The sequence below is a fragment of the Mytilus edulis genome, chromosome 2 (assembly GCF_963676685.1).
Source record: "Mytilus edulis chromosome 2, xbMytEdul2.2, whole genome shotgun sequence".
NCBI classification, from domain to species: domain Eukaryota; kingdom Metazoa; phylum Mollusca; class Bivalvia; order Mytilida; family Mytilidae; genus Mytilus; species Mytilus edulis.
The window spans coordinates 81753132-81779771 of record NC_092345.1 but is presented as its reverse complement, the minus strand read 5'-3'; the positions used below and the strand labels follow the sequence as shown (position 1 = coordinate 81779771).

Genomic DNA, 26640 nt, shown 5'->3' with positions numbered 1-26640 from the left:
CCCATGTCAGATTTGCTCTAAAAGCTTCGGTTTTTGAGTTATAAGCCAAAAACTGCATTTGACCCCTAAGTTCTATTTTTAGCAATGGCGACCATGTTTGCTGATAGATCAAAACTTCGGATAAAATTTATAAACTAGATACCCTAAGGAACATTCAGTTAAAGTTTGTAAGTATTTGGCCGAGTAGTTTCAGAGGAGAAGATTTTTGAAATAGTTTACGACGACAAACGACGACAGACGACGACAGACGACGACGGATGACAACAGATGACGATGGACGCCAAGTGATGGCATAAGCTCACTTGACCCTTCGGGACATGTGAGCTAAAAAGCATCAAATGTCAATTTTATTTTTATTCTGAAAATCAGAAAAATAGGGTCGGCCGATAAACCAACAAATTAAAAAACCCTGGCCTAATGGAAATAGGAAATGTGTCAAAGAGACAACAACCCGACCAAAAAAGAAGAAAACACCCTAAGGCCACAAATGGGTCTTAAACACAGCGAGAAAATCTTTAGCCTTTAGCCTGAAACATTTATTTGTTGCTTTCTAGTTCCAGAAAATGAAAAAAAAAGAGGAAAAAAATAAAAATTTTGACTGCTTGAATAAAAATTTATAGCACAACCCTACCGAAATAAAATTTGTCATTGAAAGCTAAAATTGAGAAAGGAAATGGGGAATGTGTCAAAGCGACAACAACCCGACCATAGAGCAGACAACAGCCGAAGGCCACCAATGAGTTTTCACTGTAGCGAGAAACTCCCGCACCTGGAGGCGTCCTTCAGCTGGCCCCTTAAAAAATATGTATACTAGTTCAGTGATAATGGACGTCATACTAAACTCCAAATTAAACACAAGAAACTTAAATTAAAAATCACAAGACTAACAAAGGCCAGAGGCTCCTGACTTGGGACAGGCGCAAAATTGCAGCAGAGTTAAACATGTTTATGAGATCTCAACCCTCCCCCTATACCTCTAGCCAATGTAGAAAAGTAAACGCATAACAATACACACAATAAAATTCAGTTCAAGAGAAGTCTGAGTCCGATGTCAGAAAATGTAACAAAAGAAAATAAACAAAATGACAATAATACATAAATAACAACAGACTACTAGCATTTAACTGATATGCCAGCTCCAGACCTCAATTAAACTGATTAAAAGATTATGTCTTCATCATATGAATATTAAGCACAATCCCTTCCATTAGGGGTTTAGTATCATACATGTACTATCATAAAATATATGAGAAGAACATAACCTGTGTCATGCAAACAACTGTTTTTTAAATAAATGCGTTTAATTCCGATGCAAAGACCCTATAAGTGAATCAATATCAAAGCCAAAATATGCAATCTTTAATGACCTGACACAGTATTGTAACTATATCCCTTCTTAATAAGTCTTTTTAAAGGTTTTGTTAGCTTCTGAGGTGAATGCTGACATTTTTGTGCTTTATAAAGAATATTTCCATAAAAAATTGGATGTGAAATACCTGAACGTATAAGAAGCCTGCATGTTGAGCTATATTTACGATTGATATCCTTATACCGTTGATACAACTTAGTATAAAATGTTTTGACTTTATAAAGAATATTTCCATAAAAAATTGGATGTGAAATACCTGAACGTATAAGAAGTCTGCATGTTAAGCTATAATTACGATTGATGTCCTTATACCGATGGTAAAATTTAGTAAATGTTTTGACTAGTTTGTGATTATCGAAAACCCTGCTGTAATTATTTTTCAGTAATACATAAATTTCTCTCGCTAAAATCTAATATTTGTTACATACACGAGCAAATCATACAAGTTGAGATATATAAACACCATAAGATGGTGACAAGGGAACGTCACCATCTAAAAATTAATAATTATTGATAGGAAATGAAAAATCATCTCTTTTATCATAAATTTTTGTATTAAGCTTCCCGTTAATGATATATATATCAAGATCGAGAAAAGGGCAGTGGTCATTGTTAGTATTAGCTTTATTTAAAGTAAGTTCCACAGGATAAATTTCTTTAGTATACATACTGAAGTCGTCATTATTGAGAGCCAATGCATCATCCAAATATCTAAAAGTATTGTTAAATTTTTGTATCAAATGTTGTTTCGATGGGTCTTTGCTTATTCTAGTCATAAATTGAAAGTGTATATTTTTCATCCCCCTCTCTACTACACTGTTGTGATAAAAGTTCTTTTTTAGTTTATACCGTTGTCTTTTGTGGATCTTTTTTATGTTTTGGAGGTTCTTCATGTCCATTCTGTATACTTTGCTCTCTAAATTTCAACATTGTTACTTCACCTGTTCACAAAAAAAAAATACAGTAAATAAATCATCTTCTTTTATGTCAGAAAAATATTTCAAATTTGTAATTATCCCAAGTCAGATAAATAGGTGTATAATTACAAAGTTTAACCCATATACATGTACAATGAATATTAAAATAAAAATTTGTTATCATTCTAAACAATGTAGGAAATTTATTGAACCTCAGTGTGAAAAGAAACAAAACGTACTGTACACATGTGTCACCTCTAATAAAGAGAAAACCTGTCTTATCATGCCACATTCTTCTTGTTGCATTTTGAACTTCATCCTTCCTGTAAGGTCATGTTTGCATAGCCCAGAGCATAATTTTTGTTTACAGGTTCCACTGTATACTACTAAGTATTTGATAAAAGAACATGAATATTTAACTCAATATAAATAAAGTAAGTCTAATACTAAGTTCAGAGTGATACTTAATAATTGGTTCATAGTAAATGCTTTGATCGAGTTCTTTTCACCAAGGAATTCATTTACGTCTTTGGTTTTATTGTTTAGTATAATTGTGCTATAAAACTTACCTTACAGGAGAGATGTGTACCATATATCTTAACTGTTTCTTAAATATAAATATACAAAATTTTTAAAGTTTAATATAAAATACTTACAATTTAAGCTGTCTAATTCCTCTAAAGACTTCTCCACCCACTGATGACATAAGGTCATGTAATAATCTCTCTGTAAAATCAAGAGAAAGGGAATGAATGTATGTAAAGTTGTAAACAAATTTGTATTTAGGAAAGTAACAAACTGATCAAATTGTCACATGTTCAAGCCAATAATACATTCAAAGAACAATCACACTTAAATAATTAAAAACCAATTGTTCAGAGAACAATTGAAGGTCTTTCCACATCAAAGAAATTTTGAAAAGAAGCTAGTTTCTCAAGCTGATACTATAACTAATAGTTTTGATATGCTTTAAAGTGAACTAAAGGAGATAATGTGCTACTTCCGGTCTCAAATAATAGCTTACTTCACTCTGATTCCAAAAATATATAGTTTGTATATACTGGTTTGTGTACAACGTAAGATAATTGGCTACTTCCGGTTTATCCCAAGTTATTTCTACTCTTGAAGGATACGTTTATGTATCTTTATTACAAAATGTATGGATTCTGAGTACTTTTACATGAAAAAAGTGCAAAAATATGTACTTCCAGTTTTCTCAAGGTCACTTCCGATTGTCATTTTTCAAATTCATATGTCACCTAACCTTTTGTACAAGGTCATATGGCTTTATAATGAACTTAGTTGAAGTTATAATCAAATAACCTTATATTAAGACAGTTCAGGGGCACTAACTCCTATAAGATGCCATTTAATTGTATCAGACCAAATGTAACATATCTTCATTACAATAAAGCAAACATTTTGCACTTGTTCTTCAATGTATATCTTTTAAAGTGTCGGAGAAAATCTCAAAACAAGGAAAAGTCAAAATTTAGAACTTGACCTTGGCATTTGACCTTGACCTCATTTTCTAAGTTAGGACCTAGGGACCTCAAATAAAAACATTCAAGGGTTATATGGTTAATAGTTGATGAGTTGAAAACATATACCGACAAATTTATTTTGTAAAGGTAGATAACTCCTATAAAATTTCATCGAATCGCTTCGATCCAAATAAGCCAAAAATTCCTGAGGATGTAACGAACAATTTGTAAAAAGAATTTTGTCGATATCTTTTTTTGATACGAAGGAGATGCACTCTGATGATAAACAGTGAATAGGGAGATAACTCTTGCAAAGAAAATGGTTCGCCTTAGCAGGGTGAAATATTAAAGGGCCTCATTTATACGATACCATATGAGAAATATCTAAGCGACATATTGGGAAACAAACATTTATCACAAGAACAAAATTTGGCGGAAGAAAAAAAAAAAAAAAAATTAAAAACCAATTGTTCCGAGAACAATTGAAGGTCTTTCCACCAGTTAATATCTATTTTGATATTAACATATAAAAAATCAGTCTAAAATGTCAGTTCATATGGCTTTATGATGTATAGATATGAATTTAAAGCAAAGGTCAAAATCTAGAATGTCAAATAAACCTATGACCTTGACCTCAATTTCAAGGTCACAAACTGAGGATCTCAAATCTAAAGACCCTAGGTCTCTAATATGTATGGTTAATAAGTTATATCACTTTACATAAAATTAAGATACGATAGGGACGAAAACTCCCATTCATTGTTTACGCACCCTTTCAACTAAAATTATTTAGTTACCACATATAGCAACTAACAATTTATACAAAATAATTTGTCGATATCTTATAAGGTTAATAAAAATGAGTGAAAATAAGACAAATTCAAAAATTAGAATATGACCTTGACCTTTGACCTTGACCTAATTTTCATTTTTTTGGACCAAGGACCTCAAATCAAAAGATCCTAGGTCTCTATCACTTATGGTGTTCCAGTTTAAAACACATTTCAAAATTTCAAATACAAAAGGGGAAATAACTCTCATATGGAGTGTTCATATTGCTTCGGTCAAAATTGGACAAATCATGCGAAGGATATAACGAGCAATTTTATAAAATAAATTTGTCGTAATCTTTTACGGTTGCGAAGGAGTTGTGGACACAAGGAAAACAGTGTTTGGGGAGATAACTCCTACAAAGAAAAGTATTCGGTTACGCAGGGTAAATTTCAAAAGCGCATAAACTGTTCGATATTATATACCAAATATCTAAGCAAGATATTGCGAAACAAATATTTATCGCAAGAACAAAATTAGGCGGAAGAAAAAAAAAAAATCAGAAGAAAAACAATAGGTCTTTCCACAGAAAAGTGGAAAGACCTAATAATAATCAGAAGAAAAACAATAAGTCTTTCCACAGAAAAGTGGAAAGACTTAATTAGGTTATCTTTTATTTGAAAATTGTGTACCCTCTGGACCTCCAGGACTTCCTCTGTAAACTTGTAATATCTATTGTGAATCTATCCTATTGAAATAGAGATAAAGGATACTACAGATACAGTTAAGTCTGCCTCATATTTTGACTTACATCTAGAAATTGACAATGAGCGTCCGTTGACAAAACTTTACCACCAAAGAGATGATTTTAGCTTCCCAATTGTGAACTTTGAATTATTATGCTTGTATTTCTTATCATGATTTCCTTGATAGAGGGGTTCTGCTCACAATGATGCTACTAAACCAAGAGTTTAAAATGGTGAAGTTAAAATCATTCCTTCGTAAATTTTACGGACCCCATCACGAGTTGGTTGACAGTTATGGAAAAATCGTTTCTAAGATGATATCTAATATGTTCCTTTGTCGTAACTACAATACCATTCCCTTTTCACAAATGTGAACAACTGAATTATACTAATTACCGGATTTGTAATAAAATAAATAACACATTGGGTACTACATGAAGAGCAGGATCTGCTTATATCCTTCCGGAGCACCTGAGATCACCCATACTTTTGTTGGGGTTTGTGTTACTTAGTCTTTAGTTTTCTATGTTGTGTCTTGTGTACTATTATTTGTCTATTTATTTTTTAGCAATGGCCTTGTCAGTTAATTTTCAATCTATGAGTTTGACTGTCCCTCTGGTGTCTTTTGCCCCTCTTCTATCACTCAATATAATCTGCAGTAACTAACAAATTTTTAGCATGCGTAGGACAACTGTGTATAAACTAATATACAATTATGTATCAATTCTATGCTCAATTTAGGTCTTAGAGCCTATCAAAGTTGAAAATGGCTTGTAAAGTCTGAACAAAATTGTCAAATAGTTTGACTTTGTATTTTCAGAAAACTGACCAATCTGAACAAAATTAGCTTCTTTAACCAAACTAAACCTGGAATGAAACAGACTGCAGCCTAATACAGAGTGAAAATATTGTGTCTTGGTTTACAAAAGAAAATAAAAGATTTTACCTTGACCTCATCGTCCACATGTTCTTTTTCTACCTCGACAGACAAATCCTTTAGTTTCTTGGCTCTTTCTTTTTGTTCCTGGAATTTTTTAATCTTATCCCCTCTTTGTCTAGACATAGCAATCAGATCTGGAGGACTGAATGTTAAAAAAATGAATTCAAATATCTATATGTATTTGTGCTCTTTCAAGTTTTGAAGAACTTTGTTTTTGTTTTTTATAAATAAGAAAACCAATTGATTAGGTTTGTGAAAATAAAAATTAAAGAACCTTAGTGAGCCCGCTCACATACTCCACATCCCCACATTGTCACTGGAGAAATAAAATAAATTGTTAGAAAAAAAATTGTATATAAAAAAATGTAATCCTAATTTCCTGTCGATATGCACATCTACATAGTATGTCCTTATTATCTAATAAGTTTCATGAAATTCTGTTGTGTGGTTTCAGAGAAGTTGCGATGACAAACTGTTGCAGAAGTATATTGAAGCAAATAAGTGCAAAGGGGCCTAACACCTAGAAAAAAAATTGAATCCTAATTTCCTGTCGATATGCACATCTACATAGTATGTCCTTATTATATATCTACAAAGTTTCATGAAATTCTGTTTCAGAGAAGTTGCTGTGACAAACTGTTGCAGTAGAATATATTGCAGCAAATAAGTTCAAAGGGGCATAATTCCTAGAAAAAAATTGAATCATAATTTCCTCTTGATATGCACATCTACATAGTATGTCCTTATTATCTAAAATGGTTTCATGAAATTCGGTTGTGTGGTTTCAGAGGAGTTGCGATGACAAACTGTTGAAGTGGTATATTGAAGCAAATAAGTTCAAAGGGGTGTAACTCCTAGAAAAAAATTGAATTGTAATTTCCTGTCTATATGCCCATCTACATACTACAAATGTGTGTCCTTATTATCTAAATAGGTTTCATGAAATTCTGTTGTGTGGTTTGAAAGGAGTTGCGATGACAAGAAACAGGATTGACAGACTGACAGACGGACGGATGGGTCAACTTTGTTGCGTGGGGTATAAAAATTAGACCATAACATTAAAAGGTACATGTAACACAACCAAAGCAAAAACAACTTTGTCTTAGACAGATTTCTTCACTCACTTCAGTAAGATGTGTTTTTTTTTACTGCATTCTCTGTTTACCTAATATCCCTTATCTGCGTTGCTTTCAAAGTTTTTATCTTTGATAGTTATATCAATAATCTGGTTCAACATTTTATGCCTCATAATCACTTGGCAACATTTATTTGTCAAAAAAATATATCTTTTTTATTAATATTTTGTTACAGCTTTGAAATTAAGTTTACAAAAGATTTTTTTTTCTCAAACCAAATAGGGAGAAATTTCTCATGCTTATCTATCTATCTTACTAGATGTTGTTTTATCCTTTATAACGTTTACCTTTGTTTAAAAAAGCTGGTAGACACACAATCTGTATAACATATATTCATAAGAACATGTACATGCACATCGATTTTGGTGTAAAAAAATTCATGCAGGTAATTTCTAATCAGATCCATAACACATGTGGGTATGCACATTGTATTAATGGTTCATTGATTAATTGTTTCTAAAGTCTGAAGCAACATTTTTAAATACCAAAGAACTAATGATATTTTCACGACCCAAAAAATAATATTAAATAACCTACCCTTTTCCAGACGGCACTATCTCTGTAGAGTCTGGTGGGAGGTTAACATCGGTCACTTCATATGATTTACAAACCCTAAGGAAGTCTGTAAAATAATCCTGTAATAACAAAGTACATGTACATGTAAATTGATATACCAAGTGAGTTATTAATAACACGTATAGTTATGACAAATATTAGGAAAATTCACATTTCATATGAGTTGTTTGTTTTAGACACGAGGACAGATGGATTAAGAAAGTAATAAATATCTAAATATTACTGAAATATTTTTAGTGGGAGCATACCGTACATGTAATAAATAAACTCATCATAGATACCAGGACTAAATATTATATATACGCCAGATGCGCGTTTCATCTACAAAAGACTTAGTCCGAGATTACTCTGACGTCCAACGGCTGTTTTGCCAGGCAAGCTGGGGCCGTGGGACGTCAGAGCTCGTCCCATATCAAAAAGTGGATATTTGCCCACCCAAAATAGATGCGCTGCTTCGTCGCTTCTGGTGCCGACTGACGGCCTTGAAATTATATAAATCGGGCATCAATCTGTTCATTTTTCATTTATCTTTTCATTTATGTAAGTTTCACCTACCTGCCAACCTTTATTTTTCCATATTTTAACAGTTTTCACAGAGACCCATCGATTTCTGCATTTTGCCTTTCATTTTCAAATATTATCACGTGACCACGAGAAAACAGTGATGATTTATGCAAATGACCATAATGTAACACCTCGTTCATTTACGATTTTATCTAAATGTCCGAGAGCTTCCGATTGTTCTCGTGGTCGGAACTAAATGCTTAATACCGATCTCCTGTAAAGGAGGTGAAAAATCGTGGTTGGCTACTAAATGTTAAACATCGATCTCCTACAAAATTTGCATATTTGAGTCTCGAGGCCACGAACTCTCTCGTAACTTGACGTCCATTTGAAAGTAAAAGTCAAAATGCAGAAATCGATGGGTCTCTGTGAAAACTGTTAAAATATGGAAAATTAAAGGTTGGCAGGTAGGTGAAACTTACATAAATGAAAAGATAAATGAAAAATGAACAGATTGATGCCCAATTTATATAATCCCAAGGCTGTCAGTCGGCACCACAAGCGACGAAGCAGCGCATCTATTTTGGGTGGGCAAATATCCACTTTTTGATATGGGACGAGCTCTGACGTCCCACGGCCCCAGCTTGTCTGGCAAAACAGCCGTTGGACGTCAGAGTAATCTCGGACTACAAAAGACTCATCAGTGACGCTCGAATCCAAAAAAGTTTAAAAAAGCCAAATAAAGTATGAAGTTTAAGAGCATAGAGATCCAAAATTCCTAAAAGTGTTTCCAAATACAGCTAAGGTAATCTATGCCTGAGGTAGAAAAGCCTTAGTATTTCAAAAAATTCAAAATTTTGTAAACCATTCCTTGAAATTTCTACAATAAGTACTCACTCTAAGTTGGAAATATGGTCTTGATGAAAATTTTAATATGGTCCCAAGATGTAAAAGGGGGCAAGATTGGTCCAAATTTCAAAGATCATCTAAAGGAACTTATGGATATGTTGTATGTTCCCTACAATCCTTTAAAAAATAGATACGGGTAGGTGTTACTGTTTCAAGAATATAAAAAAAACAAAATTAGTCTCAACTAAATTCAACAAGGATATACTCTTAATAAATATCTGCATGATGGTAACAAATGGCAGTCTGACATTTTGAGTTGCAGGTTATAAAACTTTTACTTTTTGATATCCTGTACAATGACAAATTCACATAGATATCAATCATGGTGTTGAAATGCTTTGATTTAAATGAATATTGATGAGAAATATTTTCATCCATAAAATATTTTATCCTTAGTTCACAAATATTTACATGCATCAAATAATGATTGAGGAATGTAAAATATACTGATACCTTTCCTTTCTTTACAACTTCAATTCTTTCCTTCGAATTTAAAAGTGTTGTTAAATATCCCAAAATAGCTGGTAAAAGGATGTATCTATAACATATAAGGTAAATCTATTCATGTGCTATTAGTAATTAATAATTCAAAATAATTCACAATCTATATATTTTTATAATCATGATCATATTCCTGTTCTATCAAGCATTTGTTAGATACATACATGTATATGTATCTTTAAAAGTGTTTACGTTATTTTATATGTCATCATTACTATGACTACAAAAAATTAAAATAAACAATAAATCTCAATGGGGAATTTGACCACTAAAGAGCTTGGGAATGAAAATGAATATATATACATAATCATATGATATCATCTCACAGCTTTACAACATGCACACAATGTCTTCTGAGTTATAATAAAATATGACTTCTTCCTAGCAAACCCTAAAGGCACTCAAAAATGAAGATGGAGTCTGATATTAACTGAACTGACAATGAGACTTATAACATAGGTCATTTCCTTTCTACATTTAAGTTGTACTAATGCTAACAATATTTACTTGACTTCATTTGTGGCAACTTCATCTATATTTTCATTATCACTATATAAATGAAGTTGGTTCACCATGTGTATAGCTTTTTCACCACTCTTTATCCCATGCCTCAGTTTTACCTAAATGTAGATAAGGTTTATAATAATAAAATTCATCATCTTTAAGTACAATGTTTACATTTAGGTGCAATGGGAATGCTGAATTGCTATGTTCAAGTGAAGTGCAACATGCACATGATAAATAGTTCAAATTTTCAGATGTTCAATTATAATGAGAAGATTTTTTGAATGGTTAGTTTATTAATTTGCCTTTGCTATATGTTTTTCCTTGGGTTCAGATGTGTTCTAAATGAGCATGATGAGAGATTGTCCACATTTTTCAATCTACCAGTACATGTAAGTGAGAACCCTGAAAATATGTGGATAAATAAACAAACATGCATTGCACCAGTAATTTGAAGAACTGATGTTTGAAAGCTGTATGAGTAATTGAAATTTGTGATGTTTTGGTAGATTTTCTTTTTTTTTTGTTTTCTTTGATATACAATGATATATGTGGAATTCGAATATTCAAGTATTTTAAAGAAGCACAAACTCTTATGTTTATACTTTATTATTTATTATAGTTGGCACTATGGAAGGTATGAGTTTACTTTAAAATAATAAATAAAGAATTCAAATAATACATGTATAATATTTTGATGAAGCATTGTTAATGTGTAATGTGTAAATGAATAAATTGATAACGATAAATATAAAAATCTGTATTCATATTATACAACTTTAATTTGGCAGTGGCTATTTTGCTGTCTTGATTTAGAAAAATCCAATTGCACGTGTTCACTTTCTATTTATATCTGTATTTATGTTAAGATTGCTTAAATGTACATGTATATGACCATTGGAGGTCTTTGGTGATCAGCTCGATAGTTAATTAGATGGTGTCTAGACTACATGCACTGGAAAATATCTGGAAATAGTTTGAGGCATAGCATGCCCTAGGTAAATAAAATTCAAATATATTTTATGTTTTAAAGAATTAAAAACTAAACATGATTTACTATTTTAGCCTTAAAATTATTCCAGATGCACTGTCTTATCTGTACTAATTTTAAGTTGAAAATACAGCCATTTTAGTCAAAGGGTCCACATTAACTTTACATTTCAGTATATGTACCGGTAATTAAAAGTTTAAAATCTTCCATGTTTTTTTTCTCCCATAATAACCTATATAGCTAGCTAAGGTAGCACTCCACAGTTAGGTGTGTAGTTTCACATTTTAGCTCCTGTGGATTTATCAAATATGAGCATGAGAGTTAGTGTGCAATAAAATTAATTTTTGGATAGCTTAAGATTAAAATATCCTTCAAAGGGTGTTAATATGAACATCAAGATTGTGTTATGTATATAATATAGGCGGTTTTCTGTATGACAGTCCGTATTTGCATGTCCATACCAAACATTTGTTCCAGCAATTATTGTAATGTTTTTTTCCAACATATTGCAATGTATTGTCGCACGAACTTTGTGCTTAAATTTTACGAAAAAATGATGCGAAAGACACCCATTTTTTATTTGATCAGTAGGTAGATTTATGTCAACAGTTTCTGAAAAGGTATCACTCAAAGGCATTGAAATTCTAGCTTCATCTAAATTTCAAAATGAATTTCAGGGTGATATGTGACATTTTCACCCACTTTTTGCAATATTTTATGGTAAATAAATGCAGAATGTTGCCATGGATATACAAAAAAGGAATCATTTTTCACCCTTTTAACTTTTGAAAATCAAATCTATGGAAGATACTGATTACATACATGTACATATGCACATGTATAACACAAACAGTTGGGTTAATTAAAGTATTAGAAAGCCAGGAACAGAAGATGAAAAAACATTTTGTGGTTCAATTTTATTTCTATTTTCTAACTTTGGAGTGCCAACTAAATAGACTTTAGTCTAACTATAGACTTTTATGGTCATAAACCTCAAATAAATTAAAAATAAGTATAAGAGTCACATGAGAGTGGGGTGCTCATTTTCGCCATATCTTTCCATGTTTTCTACAGTTTATGTTCAGGTCTTTATGTTTTTGAAATATACTGATATTTCTATATGAAGATAACTTCAAATGCAAAATATTCTTAAGCTTGAAAATAATCATCTGAAAAGTTAGATTAAAGTGTGTTTGAAATTGCATGATGTTTTGTCAAAGGGGTACACATATTCACCGTTTTTATACATCCTATGATTTAAATCCAAATAACTGCAGCTTTACACAATATTTTTCAAATCAATTTCATTATAGATGGCAATAGAAGACATTTTAAAGGTGTACAAAACTGAAATTTAGGGCAATCAGTGAGTAAAAGATCGTTGTCCGTTTTTCGGTCCTTTGGGGTAAGTGCTGCAATTTAAAATAATCATATTTGTAATAAAAATTTAAATTACCGGCATATTTCTTCCATTTCAGCCATCTTTTGAAGTATTTACACCTCAAAATTATAAAACGGCGAATATATGCGCACCCCACTTTATCATCTATTTACCAAAAAATAATAATTAATATTTTTATTTATAAAATTCACGATTATTTAGTCATGAAATAAATATTTTGATACACATGTATAATTCTACAATAAAACATCCTACAATGTATTATTCAGCCTGTATTTGCACGTTAATTGAATACAAATAGGGTGCGAAATATACACCTTATCGCTAATCCCGGCTGACCTGGCCGCTTGAACTTTTGACGCATACAACAATAACTTTTCCACTGTGGCGTCAGATATTTTGTTTTATGACATAAAAATTTACGGGAACCTGTGTGATATCCAGTAATGGCAGACAAATAGCGCTAAGGTGTATTGTGTTTAGAAAGCGAACAGACCTGATAATTTACTAGTCCTAATAATTATGACGTCAGTGGCGTAGCTAGGCTCTTTGTAAGTGTACACCCGTACCTCGACGAGAAGTTCAAGGGCCCAAATCGGATCCAGGGTTAAAGCATCTACTGGTAGTGGGTTCGAGGGAGCCAAGCCCCAGGAAGCTAATGAGTTATCGAGAAGGAAATACCATTTCTGTCATTAAAAACTCATTGAAAGCAGCATACTTTAGCCTAACGTGTTCATCTGTTGATTTGAAATATAATAGTCACTTGTTTTAAAGACAATGTTCAAACCAGTTTCTTTAAAATATGTTTAAAAGCAGTCGTGGGGTATAAAAGCAATCACTCGACCAAAACCCTCTTTTGTGCTAATTTTGTCAATGGTCAAGGAATAATTATTTTTCATAGATGTTCAGGTGTATTCTGAAAATTCTTAATGGTTCCGTGGAATTACTTCCCGCGAAACATGAATTCATTTATCAATCTACCACAGGTTTTAGATCAAACGTTTTCTTCAACTTTTTTTTCTTGATCTGGAATATTTACTTGTGCTCAAGTTTCATGACAATCTTTGAAGTTTTAAAAATTAATCATGTTAAAAAAATGAAAATCCCAGATCGTATGCTAATTGTGAAAAGATAAGTCCGTCTGACAACTGAAAAAAAAAAAATGAACAAATATACAGTACGCCCAGAGAGCATGTAATCGCGAACTCTAATCACCGATTTCCGAGTGTAGCGGTGTGACACCACGAATCACGGATTATACTCCCAATTTCCTCCAAAGATTCTCTCCCAACACCGCGTGGCTGTTAATTGGTTTATTGCCCATCGGATGTTCTGAAAATTAATGACGCGTGACAACATCATCGGATTAGCCAGATTTATTACCTTTGTACATTTAATCGATCTTGATTGCACCTGTGTGCTTTAAAATACGTTATTTAAATGTCCTTTCATTGTCAGATAAAAGTGTGACATTTCTATTTAAAATAAGATTATTATTCTTGTATGTATATGCCCATGTCATTGTCATATGACATACAGCGTACAGACGTATAAAAATACGAATAAAACGCTTATTTTGTATTTCCATTATAGTCCGATCAGGTCATAATTTTTGGGTTTTTTTTCAACAAAGACGATTTTACCACAATTAGAACCTTTTATGACCTACTCAGTGAGCAATATTGGGTTCATTAATAGTTCAATATTATAAAATTAATATCAACTGGCTTAAAACAAAATGATGTTTTTAAGGTAATTTGTCCAATCTAAATTAAACCCAAGAGTTAATTTATCGGATCAACAAGCATGCCAAGTGAACTCTGTTACTTTCAATTTATTTTGAAATGTAAAATATTATGTTTCACTACCTCGGTAGAATAAAATTTCCGACTTGAAATATTTGAATTTTAAAAAGAAACTGTAAAGTGACAAATAGTTTTGTATGCAATGTGGCAGCCCTATATTCATAAATACTGAGAAGACACAACACAATTATCACAACCTTATTTAATTATATGGAGAAAAGAAATCATGTGTTTTTAATCTGTTATTGATCTTTAATTATTTAAAATAAAATTGGATTGGCGCAATCCGTAGTTTACTGCTCGTTAAAACTCCTCGACGAAATATAAAAAGAAGTAGTTCAACAATTTATACAATAGAATATTAAAATGAAATTATATCGTGTTCTACAAGAAAAAAATATGTAAAAAAAAAATTAGATCAGATTTTAACGATCGACAAATTTTCACAGAGGTCTCTGCCAACGCCCATCATGAACATGCATCCTGTTTTCATATACCATTAATATATAGTGTTGACTATAGACGTATAAATAATGTCCGGTTTTATGTCCTCTGTTGACTGAGAAACATAAAAATAAAAGGCTGATGTTGGTTTATTCAGAAAAGGAATATAATTTAGAATCCGGTTAATCAATTGTAAAAGGACCGTCTAGAGCCTCAATCTTAACGCACACAAATTTATGTCAATCATTACAAAGCAAGTTTAAACCTTGAATGAATTTTCCCACGGTTATCCAGAAAGGTCACCTGAGTTAACTGTTACATGATACTATTTCCCGCCAAATAAAAATCTCGTGGACAAAATTGATGTCACTATTTTTAGCATTCAATATTGTGAGCGAAGTCAAGTTCAACCACGCACTGTTGATCACTGAGTTGCGTATCGTCTTCCCACAGCAATTTATTGGTTTAGAAATATTTAAATACAACACAAAAGTTTACATTCATTGTGCGTAAATGAATATTATGCAACGACGAGTTGATGCAGCTATAGAAGTATTCCTGTTGTAGCCGAAATGTATTATTTATTCTTAAGTAATGCTAACAAATCGTGAAGAGAAAATGCCGTAGACTTATTAAGCATAGCGAATTGTGAATAGTATTTTCTTTTTTTCTTGTATATACAAGTTTAAAGACACGTAATTTTCTTTCTTTCTCACATTTTATAACTTCTGCGTTAATTTCCATCTATTTTCGCAAGTTATATAAATTACCGATAAAAACAACGAGATCATAATCAAGTATAGATTTTTTTTTATAAAACTTTACTGCAATTGAAAGCATTAACAACAATCTTTTGCTTTTTAAAACTTTTATTTTGTAATCGTAAAATGGAAATGAAAACTTATTAGCATAACAGATAGTGAATAATATTTTCTTTTTTACTTGTATAAAAAACTTTGAGACGTGTAATTTTTCTTTAAACTGTCCTAATTTATTCAACGTTAGTTTCCGTTTATTGTTACACAATTATATCTCTTTTAGTAAATTAAATATTTATTTACTGATAAAAAACGGAAGTCAAAATCAAATATAGTTTTTTTTTAACTTGATTTAAATGTACAGTGTAATTGAAAGAATTAACAACAACGTTTTGATTTTGATTTTAATCTTTCATTTGTTTCAAGCAATCAGATATAACCTGATAATCAATAGAGTGACTAGACAGGAAATACAATTGTTTAATTACATTAGAAATCTCGCATACCTTGACTGTCGAGTGCCGGCATAGATCAGAAGGATTAGGGCAATTAATTACCTGGTGTGACACCGCGTCACTCCAGACTGGGAGAGATGTCGCTAATACAATAAACAAAAGGTAACGGATTTACACGGAAGTCAGAGGGAATACTCCCAAATTTCTCCGACAATTTAGGGAGTGATGTCGGAGTTTCCTGGTGTCACACCAGCAAAAAACTCGGTGTTTGGAGTTTGGGATGGCTTTCGCGAAAATTGAACTGTATAAGCCGGTATCATATGACTGACAAATAAAATGTAGTCGTCACTTTTATTTATTATTGCAAGCTATTGTAGAAATATTTTCAAGGCTGATGCACGTGCTTTTAACCACTTGGTTTTAATATATTCCGATAATCATATTTGTTTACCAAAATTCAAGTGTACGCCCGGGCGTTTTGACGTAAACGTAGCTACGCGCCTGGACGTCTTGGAAGGCTATTTTAAATTTTTGCTCCTGCGACGTAAGGTGTCAAAGAAAAAAAAATATAATAGCCTTTCAACTATTCAATATGTCATAATTAAAAATTTTGGACTTAATTTCCAGTGAATGTACAAAAAATTATAAATGTATATATTGAAAAGCCCCCTGGACTTTTTTGTAAATCAATTTATGTACTTGATAGTCCTGAGATGAAGTTGAATCATTTGTATTTTCTGTGAAGATATACGTTGTCCATAAATCTTGGTACAACTCCGAAAGAGTTGGTGTTTTGTCTCCAGCTTCAGCCATATCTCACACCGATATCGTTATCAGAGAAACGTTTTACCGATTTACTATAAAATCACATTCGGTACAGATAAGACTAATTTCTGGATCATAGATGTGTAATGATTAATCAAAATTTGCAAATAAACAAGCTTTTATAAGAAAGAAATTGTATCAGTTTCAATCAGCTGTTATATACAAGCGAATAAAACTGCATTTTTATTCTGTATTTACTTTACAGCACTGTTAGACACAACGCCCTTGGAATCAGCATTTGTGTCTAAAATTAGAATGACCTAAGCGCCAAATAACGTTGACTTTGTTTATGAAAATGACAAGTCCCACTGCCACTGCTCAGTTATTCCGCAGTCTATTGAAAGAACTACGCTTTATTAATTCAAAGGTTGGCTGCACGTTTGTACTGTTGCCAATATTTATTTCATGTCTAGTTTGCATTAGATAATAGATATAGGAAGATGTGGTGTGAGTGCCAATGAGACAACTCTCCATCCAAACAACAATTCAAAAATTAAACCATTATAGGTTAAAGTACGGCCTTCAACACGGAGCCTTGGCTCACACCGAACAACAAGCTATAAAGGGCCCCAAAATAACTAGTGTAAAACCATTCAAACGGGAAAACCAACGGTCTAATCTATATAAACAAAACGAGAAACGAGAAACACGTATATATTACATAAACAAACGACAACTACTGTACATCAGATTCCTGACTTAGGACAGGTGCAAACATTTGCAGCGGGATTAAACGTTTTAATGGGCCCAAACCTTCTCCCTTTTTCTGAAACAATAGCATAACATCACAACATATAAAAACATACGATAAAATATCAATTGGCAGACTTAACTCAATCAAAAAACGTATGATTACACAATGAACGAATAAATTTGATCTGCGATATCTGAATACAAATGCACAGTTAATTAAATATTAGAGACAGATAACTCTGTTTCTCAGCCTCAATAAGTATAACTGAGACCCTCATGTCATGGGGGTGCCCAAGTAATCACATAATCACATTTTTGTTCATGTTGTTTGTCAAAATAATCGTATAATAATTAATTATTATTTTAAAGATAGTAATCAAAAATACAGTCCTAGATTATTAAAAAACAAATAATCATGTAATATTTGGTTTGGTAATCAAATAATCACAAAAAACAGTGCAGTAATCACATAATCGATTACCCCATGAGGATGCTCATAACTATAAACGATTATATGGTCAATATATTTGGTGTATGGAAGGATTGTAAGATGTACATGATCTACATATAAAAAAAGATGTGGTATGATTGCCAATAGGATAACTCTCCAAAAGAGACCACAATGACACATACATTAACAACTACATGTATAGGTCACTGTACAGCCTTCAACAATGAGCAAAGCACATACCACATCTAGTCAGCTATGAAAGGCCCGGAAATGATAATGTGAAACAATTCAAAGGTGAAAAACTAACTACATGAATTGTCTGTTGGACATGGGTCATGTGACCTTGACCTCATTTTCATTCTTCTTCTTCTTATGATATCCAGTTATCCATCAGATTTTTGATGATTACTAAATGCTTTCTTAATGAACTGTTACACAAGCATTACAAGAAGTCACTTGAAAGTAACATAGTTTATTTAAGTTGTCTTGTGAATATGGTGTATTGCAGTCATTTTACGATATTTGAGATTTAGAGCTCTTTAAAAAGACCATAGACATGGGAATGGTCAAAGACCTTCGTATCACTGTATGCAGCTGCAAAAAGGCTAGCTTTTCACTCGCAAACAAAAGGTGTAAATGAAAACGATCGTGCACAAATTTCTTGCAAATGCAAAAAAAACTATGATACCGTTTGTACATGTACATGCAAGAATTTAACTATAGCGATGAAAACTAACTATGACATCAATACTTAATTTTTTCGTAGTTTTTGGATTATAAAATTAATAAATTGTCATGTAACCATCACTTTTTTTTAGATAAAGTTTTTGTACTACTAAAACGTTTATAATGTTATCTGAAAAAAAATACCTATATAGTCCGGCCTGTTAATAACCAAACGAGTATTATACTCATCTGGTCCGACCAAACGCGTACGGGCGGACCATACGCATATGGTTGGACTATACATGTACGAGTATACCATTTGGTGAATTATTTCATTATATATTCATTACACAAAAATATTAGTTTTTAGCTCACCTGGCCTAAAAGGCCATGTGAGCTTTTCTTATCACTTGGCGTCCGTCGTCGTCGACGTCGTCGTCGTCGTCGTCGTCGTCGTCGTCTGTCGTCGTTAACAATTTTTCAAACATCTTCTCCTCTGAAACTACTGAATGGATTTGAATGAAACTTAGCATGATTGTTCCTTAGAGTATCCTGCACAAAGTGTGCGCTTCGATTTTTGATCCGTCAAAAAACATGGCCGCCGTTACCTAAAATAGAACATAGGAGTCAAATGCAGTTTTTGGCTTATATCTCGAAAACGAAAGCATTTAGAGCAAATCTGACATGGGGTAAAAATGTTCATTAGGTCAAGATCTATCAGCCCTGAAATTTTCAGATGAATCAAACAAACCATTGTTGGGTTGCTGCCACTTAATTGGTAATTTTAAGGAAATTTTGCAGTTTTTGGTCATTATCTTGAATATTATTATAGATAAAGATAAACTGTAAACAGCAAAAATGATCAGCAAAGTAAGATCTACAAATAAGTTAATATGACCAAAATTGTCAATTGACCCCTTAAGGGGTTATTGTCCTTTAATGGCAATTTTTCACAATTTGTTCATCAAATTTGCTAACTTTAAAAAATCTTCTCCTCTGAAACTACTGAATGGATTTGAATGAAACTTAGCATGATTGTTCCTTAGAGTATCCTGCACTAAGTGTGTGCTTCGATTTTTGATCCGTCAAAAAACATGGCCGCCGTTACCTAAAATAGAACATAGGGGTCAAATGCAGTTTTTGGCTTATATCTCGAAAACGAAAGCATTTAGAGCAAATCTGACATGGGGTAAAAATGTTCATTAGGTCAAGATCTATCAGCCCTGAAATTTTCAGATGAATCAAACAAACCATTGTTGGGTTGCTGCCACTTAATTGGTAATTTTAAGGAAATTTTGCAGTTTTTGGTCATTATCTTGAATATTATTATAGATAAAGATAAACTGTAAACAGCAAAAACGATCAGCAAAGTAAGATCTACAAATAAGTTAATATGACCAAAATTGTCAATTGACCCCTTAAGGGGTTATTGTCCTTTAATGGCAATTTTTCACAATTTGTTCATCATATTTGCTAACTTTAAAAAATCTTCTCCTCTGAAACTACTGAATGGATTTGGATGAAACTTAGCATGATTGTTCTTTAGATTATCCTGCACAAAGTGTGTGCTTAGATTTTTGATCCGTCAAAAAACATGGCCACCGTTACTTAAAATAGAACATAGGGGTCAAATGCAGTTTTTGGCTTATATCTCAAAAACGAAAGCATTTAGAGCAAATCTGACATGGGGTAAAAATGTTCATTAGGTCAAGATCTATCAGCCCTGAAATTTTCAGATGAATCAAACAAACCATTGTTGGGTTGCTGCCACTTAATTGGTAATTTTAAGGAAATTTTGCAGTTTTTGGTCATTATCTTGAATATTATTATAGATAAAGATAAACTGTAAACAGCAAAAATGATCAGCAAAGTAAGATCTACAAATAAGTCAAATTGACAAAAATTGTCAATTGACCTCTTAAGGAGTTATTGCCCTTTAAAAACTTTTTTCACAATTTGTTCATCATGTTGACTTACTTTAAAAAATCTTCTCCTTTGAAACTGCTGTATCAATTTCAGCCAAACTTAGGCTAAATGAGTTTCAGAGTTTCAGAGTATCTAGTATAAATTTTATATTTCATTTCCTTGTATGTCAAGAAACATAGCTCCTATGGCTAAAATAGAACATAGGAGAAATTGATTTTTTTTTTTGGCTTTTGAAGAGAATAGGACGATTTCAAGAACATTTAAATAAATTGAAAAGCCAAAATAATCATTGATGAGAGATTAAACCAAAAAAATTCAGGTGAGCGATTCAGGCTCTTGAGAGCCTCTTGTTTACAACAATGTCATGAACAGGATGAATGTGTCAAAAGTAAATGTACGTTATTTGTTCATAACATGTTTGATTGATATTTTTTCAATAAAGACAAAAAAATAAAATGACTTACAAGAACATGAAGAAACGTGATAAAATTCAGCTGAAAAAGTTTTTTTTATTTGTTATGACTTTTTGTCCAAATACAGGTCATGACCTGCATGTATAATTCCCTGTAGTATGATTCCCTAAGGTATGATTCCCTGAGGTATGATTTTTGCCTCAATTTGAAGCCCTGCATATATATCTGACTCCTTCTATTTTTGTAAATCTATGTACATTGATGACTTTGAACTTATATTGTAAGCAGTATTAAGCAGTTGGTCTTCATTTAACGTTTAATTGGAATATATCAGATATTTTTTTATTATCCTTAAATAATCTATATTTTTTAGTTTATTTATTACGTACATGTATACATATACATGTCCATAATCATGATAATGTCTGTCATAAAAAATCAAAATTCCAAATACTGTACTTCTGTAATTTCCATTGAATTATGATTTTAAAAATATATATTTAATACTGTATTAATTTCTATGTAATTCACAAAATTGATTTTGAGGACATTAGTTCTATTTCAAACTGTTAGTGTGATCTGAAAGGAAGAATTGTTGCCATTTCATTTCAGTGCATCATGTATACCTATGATAGGGTTCATCTTGACTGTTATTGCGAACCCTATCTTAGTTTTCCATAGATTCACCTGCAAGTTACCTGTCGATTTAAACTTTTGGCAGTTCTATTGTTCCATCTAACAAATACAACAGGTATTGTTCTCTGTGTAGTTTATTCACTGGGACCTTTAAATGCCTTCCAAGAGAAATATATCACTCATTGATTAATTTACCTGAACAAAAAATTGAACTGTCAATGAAGAAAAAATACTTATACCAATACTAAGTAAGGACTCACAAAACTGCATGTGGTGTTGTATTTATTCGATACCTGGAGTAACTCGTTTTTAATGTGTTCAATATTACATTTGTAATACTGATTCAAAAATTAAAAGTTGATTTCTGATCAAATATTCAATATTTTTGTGTGTTTGATAAATAAAAATTTGAATATTATTATTTTTAAATTAAGGTCTTCATAAACATAAGTCTATAAATGAACAACAACAAAAACATGTAAATTCATTGGAAAATACTAAAAAATGTGTCTGAAATAAACTTTTTAGTATTAAACCAGATTTTATATTGAACAGATTGAAAATATATTAATGATAATATTGAATAAATACAATATTGCATACAGTTTATGTGAGTTATTAGAAGTATTTCAATAAAAAAGAAGATAATTTTTTGGTCAGGTAAATTAATCAATGAGTGATATATTTCTCCTAGAAGAAATTTAAAGGTCCCAGTGAATAAACTAAACAGAGAACAATACCTGTTGTATTTGTTAGATGGAACAATAGAACTGCCAAAAGTTTAAATCGACAGGTAACTTGCAGGTGAATCTATGGAAAACTAAGATAGGGTTCGCAATAAGTTTCATGAATAATTGATATTGCTTGTGATCTTGATAACTTTATAAGACCTAAGTTGAATATTAGCTTGTACATGGGGTAAAATGGGTGATCTTAAAGACTTTCAACATGAAACTATATCATAAGGAGACAACCATTTGATATTCTTTGGGGTGGGGGGGGGGGAGGATTTTCAAAATAAATAACTTGAGGCCTTGATAATCACAAAAATAAATGGTTTGTTCTGAGGTAGTTTGAAAATAAATTACCTGGCTTGCATTGTATTGAAAATAAATAACTCAGCAGGTCTAATCAAAAGTATGAGATGGCACCAGATTCTTCAAAAATTCATCTTTTTTCCACAAAAAAATCAGGAAACTCTTCCCAAATCTTTTAATAATAAAAGTATAAATATTATTTAAATAATACTTGAAATGTCTGAAAATTGGTTTCATCTAACTTGAGGTCTATTTCTCAGGAACACTTTAATACCTCACTTTTATTAAAGGGCTGTAACTACATTGAGGCAAATGACTCATGTAGGAAATTTTAAAACCAAACGCTTGTCTTCATATGAAATTGTGTTCACGGCAAGTGCCTTGCAAGAAGCAAGTTCTGTTCTCCCTCTGACATACAATGTAGCCCCTGATTTTTCGGGATCAATGTTTCTTATTTATTTATCTTTAGTTCATTGATTTTCTGTATTCTGTTAGTGTTGCATTCCCTTTGTAATTTAGTAATTTTGTTGTCAATTAACTTGATCATGAGTTTAAAAAAAACAAAAAAACAGCAGCCACAGACTTATCTATGTGAATTACATTTTTGCTTTATCATGCATATTGGTCTTTTGATGTTGTCCCTAGAAACTTTAAGTCTTACACTGAATCTATACATTTTGCTTTGAGACCAAAATACTGTCAAAAAATTATTAAAACAGAACTTTCATTTTCACCCAGAAAGCATGATTCAGCATCATTTGTTCTATAGCTTCTTGGTCCTTCGGCAGCCCCAAAACCCTTCAAAAAAAGTTTGCCAATACTTTTGAAAAAGGCTAGTTACAACCAAACTTTAATACTGTGTATACATTCAATACATGTACATGTATATGCAGTTGAAAATATAGAAGATTCAATTCTGCAGAGGATTATTGATTCTGATTAAATGGTACATGTACATAATGATTTGACTATACATGTATTATTTATATAAAAAAATAATTTAAAAATTGTATGTTTTCGAATATATTATAAATATAGTTGTGAAAATAAATAATCAGTCCCTTGCTTTAACGAAAATGAAAAATCTTGCTTCAAAAGTGCAGAAAATAGATAATCTGTCCTCTTTGTTTACAAAAATAAATAACCGATCTAAAACAAATCCTCCTACTCCCCTAATTTTTATACACACATTTACATGACAAGTTTGGTATACTGTTGTCTGTCCGTCAGTCCATTTTTCACACTTTGTGTTTGGACAGATATAGAATTTTAAACATTCTAAAATAAAAGCCACAAACTTAGGTAAACTTGGGTTAGCTATATATAATAGTGCCAAAATGTTCATGCTATGTGTCAGAGAGGTACCACTGTGTGCATATCTCTTTTTCTATATTTTGTGGATGGGATCTATTTAAACAGTGCTCACAGTACATCTAGTTGATAATATATATTAATTTAAAGCATAAAGACTAACTTAAATGGAGACAGGCATACATGTACATGTATCATGCAATATATTCACAGTGATGGGGCAGCTCTTTATTTTATTTTTCAATTGTTTTGTAGTTAAATAAAACTAAATAAATGACAACAAAATTTTGTTTTCGTAGTAATTGAAGTATACTTTTTTTGTCATTTCAGAGGAACATAACAGAATGTCCAACATACCAGTTTATGTTAGAACAGTTTAAAAATCACAAAGTAACAAGTGAAAAGTACTGTCAGGGTAAACATGATGTAGTGCATGTAGCGGATACTTATTTATGTTTACTTGAGAGTACTAGAAAGCATCAGGTATGTTACACACAAAATGTTATATAGATGTAGGTAATTAAACATATTACACATGAACATGTACTTCATGTACACAATGTTTATGAATATTAAGGCAATATGAAAGTATAAAATTAATGGCATTAGTCTTTGATTAGAATCCACTGTACTGTTGTAGCAATTTACAGATGTCGTACTATTATACATTTTATTGGCACAAATGATCAGTTAAAGTAAATTAATATCTCATTCTTTTATTTTTACTTCTTTAAGATATCTTTTCTCTACATTACCATGGTTATGTAGAAAAATTATTGGTATATTTATAAATTACCTTCTGTATGCTTGCATAACAGATCTAATGTTAAAATGTTAAAAATAAATCACCATAATTTCAAGTCCTTTTAATGTATTGTTCAGTCATGCTATAGATGCACGCAATAGTATTCTCTATTAGTCATGTTTTGTGGGTTTTTTCAAAGGAGTTAGAACTTATTCTAATCTTGCCTGAATTACAGAGAGTTGCTTTGTCTTTGTTAAGTGTCGTATATGTGTATGTGTACTGTGAAATCAATCTGACTTTTGACGGCATGTAATATTCAGAAAATTATGACTTCTTTCAAAATAATATAATAAAAACACATTCAGTAACAAAATTTCTTGTTTAAACTGCAGACAAGCTTTATTAAAGCTATATCCATCTTCCAGTAATTTTGAGAATGACACTTAATAATACAAAATCTTTTTGACAGTGTATGATATTTACTTTATGATATTTCAGGTTATGTATTTCAACAGTAACCCATTACAATTAGAAAATTGTTTATACATGTATTTGAAAAAATAAAACTAATAAAAAACATGATTAAACATTGTTGAACACAGACTAGTTTATGTGTAATACTGTATTCAATCAATATTCAGATGCAGTCTATAATTATGATTAGATTCAATGTATGAATAAAGAAAATAAGTTTGATTAAATTTAATGACTGCTTAATGTCGAGTGTCAAGTATTACAACCATATTCGGATGATAACACATGTTCTGATATATGAATATACATGTATGCATATAAATTTTAGTATTCTAACACACAAGGCTTCAGTTGACTGGAAGGAAAAACTTCCTGTTAAGACACATTCTTTTTTATATGATTTTGAGCCTACAAGTTGTGCTCTGAATCTTAGATGCAATATGTTTGGTAGAGAGACAGTAAATACCAATAACAGTTATTTTTTGTTTCACCCAGTGGCTGATTATACCCACACTTCCAGTAGGCACCCTACCCATGTATAAGGGAAGTTGATATTGATCTATCTATAAAATTACACTACAACAAAAAAATCTCGTTGAAATAAAGTACCTCAGAACCTCAATATAGAAAGTTAGTATACATATAACATGGTGAACCAACATCAAAGAACCCATGTTGTAGTTACAGGGGTACCACTGTCTTGGTTTGTTGTCACTGATCACAAACATGTTTAATCCTTCCACTTTCTTTTTTTGTTTGTCCCAAAACAATGGTTGTATTGGTTGATGTCTCTCATACTTTTTTTTTCTTTAATGGATAGTTGTTTTATTGTCAATCCCAATACACTCATTATTCTCAATACTCAGAAGTATGTAAATGTTGGTAAACAATAATGTATTGAATTACATTTCCAAATATTTACATTTTCTTCTCATTTCAGGAATTAACAGAAATGTATGGAGGAAAAGGAGAAAGAAGTATTGAAGCTAGTGCTAACATTGTTGGACTAAAATTACCCAAAACATATGATCCTAACAATTCATAGCTATATGATATGATCTTCATAGCAGAGACAGGATACAGCTATTTATAATGCTGTCTTATCTTGCAGTGCTTCATTACAAAACATGTGTTTACTCTGGATATCCTGATTTAACCTAGGATTAGTACAGAAATATTTTTTGGGAAAATTTCCTTATCAATATCTATAATGATGATTTGTTATGAATTTATGATAAAATGTTGATTTAA

The 26640-nt window shown here is 31.6% G+C and overlaps 2 protein-coding genes across 3 annotated transcripts in view; one reads left to right on the top strand and one right to left on the bottom strand.

Annotated features, from left to right (window-relative positions):
- LOC139513131 (immunoglobulin-binding protein 1-like) overlaps nucleotides 1–17322 on the bottom strand; it is a 25260-nt gene extending 7938 nt beyond the window's left edge. Inside the window, exons 1-7 of one of the 2 annotated variants that reach the window (XM_071301359.1) lie at nucleotides 17236–17322; nucleotides 10361–10473; nucleotides 9806–9890; nucleotides 7901–7998; nucleotides 6234–6369; nucleotides 2943–3012; nucleotides 2219–2310 (exon numbers count right to left, since the gene is read on the bottom strand). In XM_071301359.1, coding sequence (XP_071157460.1) covers nucleotides 2219–2310; nucleotides 2943–3012; nucleotides 6234–6369; nucleotides 7901–7998; nucleotides 9806–9890; nucleotides 10361–10428 — 549 coding nt within the window. In that variant the 5' untranslated portion in view covers nucleotides 10429–10473; nucleotides 17236–17322. Of the gene's footprint in view, nucleotides 1–2218; nucleotides 2311–2942; nucleotides 3013–6233; nucleotides 6370–7900; nucleotides 7999–9805; nucleotides 9891–10360; nucleotides 10474–16911; nucleotides 17068–17235 lie in introns of those variants that run through there. The other variant, XM_071301358.1, reaches the window with a different exon arrangement.
- On the top strand, nucleotides 17268–26640 carry LOC139513132 (protein FMC1 homolog). Its single transcript, XM_071301360.1, has 3 exons — nucleotides 17268–17404; nucleotides 24501–24653; nucleotides 26330–26640. Exons 1-3 carry the CDS (start codon nucleotides 17327–17329, stop codon nucleotides 26432–26434), a joined length of 336 nt encoding a protein of 111 aa, XP_071157461.1. The 5' UTR covers nucleotides 17268–17326; the 3' UTR covers nucleotides 26435–26640.

Excerpts from the sequence above, each read along its gene's own strand:
- LOC139513132 (XM_071301360.1), top strand. The coding sequence starts at position 17,327 with ATGAAAATGACAAGTCCCACTGCCACTGCTCAGTTATTCCGCAGTCTA. Across the intron at positions 17,405-24,500 it reads TACGCTTTATTAATTCAAAG|AGGAACATAACAGAATGTCC; the intron begins GTTGGCTGCACG and ends TTGTCATTTCAG. Across the intron at positions 24,654-26,329 it reads AGAGTACTAGAAAGCATCAG|GAATTAACAGAAATGTATGG; the intron begins GTATGTTACACA and ends TTCTCATTTCAG.